The following is a 5,127-nucleotide window of genomic DNA, read 5'->3' on the forward strand; positions in this document are numbered from 1 at the left end:
TTTCTGAAGCAGAAAGGAGAAGCCATGACCTTCAGGCAATGGGAAGGGGGATCCTGTCCCTCACACACGGCTCAGGGCTCTTCCTGGGACCGTGGGATGTGGGTGTGCAAGGCCGAGGGAAGGACAACACTGGTACAACAACTTCCAGCTTCCCCATGGGGCTGCAAGGAGGCAACGAGGCCCCAGTGCCATGAGGACAACATGGCTTCTCCTGGGCCTCAGTGGCAGAGACAACTGCCATGGTCAAGGGGACAGAGACCTGGGTTCTGTGGGTCCCTTCCAGCCTTGCCAGCGCCCTTTGCCGTCTCCACCACAGGCTGTTCTACACGGTCCTACCCCTGCCCCTCTTTCACTGCAGGCTGCAGACACCCATCTCGCTTCCCCACCTGCTCTCACCCCAGCATTTCTGCACCTTCACTGCTGTGTCTGCACCCTCACTGGCTGCTCTTTGGAACACAAACCATGGGCTGATCCAGCTCCCTCTGGGTGAGCTCTTACACCACAGCACTGCCCTTTCAGAGACGTTTCTTCCTCTGATAATCAGTCCTCACTTTCCAAACTGCACTTTGTGCTATTTTTTTCCTTTTCTGCTTTTTCCCACTACAAAGGAAAGCTCAGCCACCTCAGAAACTGCCCTTCATGCAGGGAACCCAACCCATTAGGCTTCTTGTGGTCTTTTACCTGACAGAAGACAAGTAACCTCACCATGATCTTATAAATCCCAGGACTGCTGCTGGCCTTTCAGCTTCTCTGACAGACACGACCATGTCCCTGCTGCTGTCTCGTCATGTTCTCAGGTGGGATGGACATGACAACTCGTCTCCAAGGCCTCTTCCTGGGTAGGGCCTGTGGGCACTTAGGCAGAGGTTCTTTCCCAGCCATGTCCCTGCTGCCGGGCTGTCACCTCCAGAGACAGAACTGACCTCACTGCCCCTTCACAGCCACACGCTTCTGTCTGGATTATGAGTGTTTGAGACACAATTGACCTCATAATACCATAACCATCCATCACCGTTTGGTCCAGGACCCTATCAGATAACAGTATGATTTTTTTATCAAGTTTATCAAATATATTCTCTACTAGTAATTTGAGGGGAAAAACACTCTTCTGAGGCATTGCTGTATTTATGTTGACACCTTTACAACTCCTTTTCTGTCTCTTATTCTTCTTATTTTTCCTCTGCCTATTCTGTCTTCAAAATCCTCTTCAAGGGAAAGATTCATTGAATCGCAGAATAACTTGAGGTTTGAAGAGAGCCCTTGTCTCACTTGTCTCACTGTCCTGCTCAGGCAGGGTGAACCAGGTGAGGTTGTTCAAGGGTTCAAAGTGCACTCGTCACATCATACAAAGGGAGAATAAAGACATTCAGCAGTGTTGGCCCAAGCGCTGGTCCCTGAGGGATTGCACTGGTAACCGGCTACACTGAGGGCTTTGTACCACTGATGACATTTGGTTCGATTGTCCAGCCAACCTCCCACCCAGCTTCCAGTTCTCCAGCCCAGAGATCACTGATCTGGCTACTAGGACACCTTGGAACACCATGTCTGTGACCTTGCAAAATTCCAGGCATGGAGGCAGGCTGACCAGCCATTAATTCTCCTTCATGCTTTTCTTGCAGAAGGGTTTGACATTTGCTTTTCCCGAGGGCCTCAGAACCCTTCTGACTGTTTTGTCACTTTTGAGAGCACAATCCAGAATCACAGGCAAGGGTGGCAGAGCAGACTGGAGCACTTGCAATCATCCTGTCCAGGGCAGCTGAGATCAATCTCACTGGGGCAGTGAGGTTTGTTCCTGGAGTCACACACAGAAATGTCAGGTTCTGTCAAGCATCCATGTCTGACCTGGACTCGTGAACTCCTTCTGTACCCAGGGGTGCTCAGAGACAGTGTCTGTCCCTTTTACACACAGAGACTGTAGTCTCAGTTTCTCTCTGGTCTCCTGTGGCCACTCCCAAAGGATGGGAGGCACCTCAGCCCTGTGGTGTGTCAGCTGCTCTGCACTCATCTGAGATGTCCCCCATCATGAGGAATGGACACGGGGATCACAGCTGGAGGATGCACAACCCAGTGCTGCATTCAGGTGGTTTCCCAAAGAATGTTTCTTCCAGTATGAAGTGACCTCAAGAGCTTGTTTGTACCACAGGCCTTCACGGAATCCACAGGAACAACTGATGACGTTTGTCCTCACTTTGGTTTCATCACATCTCGCATACATCTATCATCTGTACAATGCAAACATGGATTTCCGACCTCCTCATTCAGTGTCAATCCATGGAGGGAAGAGCTGTGAGCTGGGGAGAGAGGCCAGGGCTGGAAATGGTGGTTATGAGGGGCGTGACGATGCCCTGGGACAGCTTCTGAGGGGTGTCCAGTGCATAGGGCACAGCGCAGCCCCTGCTCTGTTGGTCCTGCAGGTCTCTGGAAGGAGGCCTGGCTGTGAGAGGACACTGCTGTGTGCCAGCCCTGCACACACACACTGTTCAGATATACAATGGTGTTTCATCTGTGGGACACTTTTGTAGGAATAAGCTTGAGAGAAACATTGCAAGAAGATAGAAACCATTATGCACTGCCCAAAGAAGATGACTTTTCCTTGTGGAAGTACTGTTACTGAGGCCAGTTCTGTGACACAAGTGCCCATTGCCTGTCCCTGCCTGTGCTGACAGGAGTGACACAAAGCAGGATGGGGACCAAGCTGCCAGAGCACTCAGGCCTTGCACCAACACAAGGGATGAGAAGGAGACTGTGGGAGTGGAACCAGAACAGCTCTGGAAGACCAAGCACTGGTGCTCCCTGGCAGTGCTCCCATGCGAGAGCTCTTTTCCCCTCCACCCACCCACAGGAACTATCTCTGCAGCTCTAAAAAGCCCTTGCAGGATAGATATAGTGAAAAACAAGTCACTAAACAGCCCTTTATTCTGCTTAGAGACAAGAAGAGCACTGCAGCTCATTTAAAAAGCCAACAGTTATAAAAGAAAAGCCAACATGGAATTAGAAAGGGAATGACAACATTATCACAATAAGAAAACAACTAACAACACCAGACAATCCAGTTGACAGGCAGGGCCTGTAATTAGCTACATTAAAACTCCTATATAGAAGATGATGGCCAGTTTATTGCTTCAGAAAACTCTAGGAAATGAGTTTCCTAAGGGCATCCTTGAGCTCCTGGTTCCTCATGCTGTAGATGAGGGGGTTCACTGCTGGAGGCACCAACGAGTACAGAACAGACACCACCAGATCCAGGGATGGGGAGGAGAATGAGGGGGGCTTCAGGTAGGCAAACATGGCAGTGCTGACATACAGGGAGACCACGGCCAGGTGAGGGAGACAGGTGGAAAAGGCTTTGTGCTGTCCCTGCTCAGAGGGGATCCTCAGCACAGCTCTGAAGATCTGCACATAGGACACCACAATGAACACAAAACACCCCAATATTACTAATATGCAAACCGCAAGAAGACCAATTTCCCTGAGGTAGGAGTGTGAGCAGGAGAGCTTGAGGATCTGGGGGATCTCACAGAAGAACTGGCCCAGGGCATTGCCCTTGCACAGTGGCAGTGAAAACGTATTGGCCGTGTGCACCAGGGAATAGAGAAACCCAGTGGCCCAGGCAGCTGCTGCCATGTGGACACAAGCTCTGCTGCCCAGGAGGGTCCCGTAGTGCAGGGGTTTGCAGATGGCAACGTAGCGGTCGTAGGACATGATAGTCAGAAGACAAAATTCTGCTGAAGCTAAAAAGACAAACAGAAAGAGTTGTGTAGCACACCCTGCATAGGAAATGACCCTGGTATCCCACAGAGAGTTGGCCATGGATTTGGGGACAGTGGTGGAGATGGAGCCCAGGTCAAGGAGGGCGAGGTTGAGCAGGAAGAAGTACATGGGGGTGTGGAGGTGCTGGTCCCAGGCTATGGTGGTGATGATGAGGCCGTTGCCCAGGAGGGCAGCCAGGTAGATGCCCAGGAAGAGCCAGAAGTGCAAGAGCTGCAGCTCCCGTGTGTCTGTGAACGCCAGGAGGAGGAACTGGGTGACTGAGCTGCTGTTGGACATTTGCTGTCTGTGAACATGGGGACCTGCCATAGGAGAAAAAGACAGTGACAAATTAGGTGAGACTTCTCTGAGCAAAATAAACATGCTGTTTCTCATTAAAACCTCCTCCCTGAAAGAGGGATATGTCAGTTTATTTTGTTTCTACAAAATGAGAAACATGTTTCATCACAACTTAAAATACAGCTTAGGCACCTGGTTTCTATGAATCATCTCTGGGGCAAGACCCCCAGTGTTGGTGTCAGAACAAGAATGGAACCACACTCCCACGCCAATCCCATACAGCAAGAGCACCAGGGAGAGGTGGAGAAACAGGGAAGGACACTGAAGTGTTCCTGAAAATTAAAGCAATAACAGAAAGGCAGACGGGCAGGCTGTGGAACCTTCTCCTTACCCGGCTGTGCTGCTGTCACTCACATAATGACACTGTTGGAGCAAGTACTTTCAGAATGTTTTGTGTTCCACGTTCCAGGAACCCTTCACCTGGAGGAGCAGCTGCTGAGGTGGAGATTCGTGACCTGGACCCCATGGCTTTGGGGCAGAGGCTCTGCTGGGGAGGAGAGGAGACCAGGGGTTGCACTGGGAAATGTGTCTGCACTGCAGGGGGTTCGTGAATCCCCTCCCCAGCATTTCTGGTCCATCTCCCTCTCCCTGCCCATGCCTGTGCTGCCTGCAGCTGTGTCTCTGTCCCTGGCTCTGCTCCCTGTCAGTGTCACAGACCCCGTCCCACCCGCTGTGTGCTCAGCTCTGTCCTGCTCACACCTCCTGGCACTGCCCAGGGGCAGCTCTGTGTGTGCAGGGGCTCAGGAGCAGCTCACACAAGTCCTAACGAGAACTGGGGTCTCAGTGTCTTCTCCAAAGAGAGAAATAAATCCCCATCTCCCACTGCACACCCAGACAACCAAGAGTGGAAAACTGAAAGCACAGACTCCTTCCCTTGCAGCTGTTGCTGTCTTGATGTCCTTGTTCAGAAGGACCCTCTGCCATGTCTGTGGGGTTGATCTGGAGCTCAGAGCAGCCCTGACCCACACAGCACCCTTCAACCCCAAAAGCTCCCTGCCTGCCCTGCCGGGGGTCGCTCCT

At 51.7% G+C, this 5,127-nt stretch overlaps 1 protein-coding gene across 1 annotated transcript; it reads right to left on the reverse strand.

Moving 5' to 3' along the window:
* Nucleotides 1–3,132: 3,132 nt before the first annotated feature.
* On the reverse strand, nt 3,133–4,047 carry LOC139828379 (olfactory receptor 14J1-like). The gene has a single exon (XM_071810623.1). It carries the CDS (start codon nt 4,045–4,047, stop codon nt 3,133–3,135), a length of 915 nt encoding a protein of 304 aa, XP_071666724.1.
* Nucleotides 4,048–5,127: the final 1,080 nt, after the last annotated feature.

This window comes from Patagioenas fasciata, chromosome 7, assembly GCF_037038585.1.
Source record: "Patagioenas fasciata isolate bPatFas1 chromosome 7, bPatFas1.hap1, whole genome shotgun sequence".
NCBI classification, from domain to species: Eukaryota; Metazoa; Chordata; class Aves; order Columbiformes; family Columbidae; genus Patagioenas; species Patagioenas fasciata.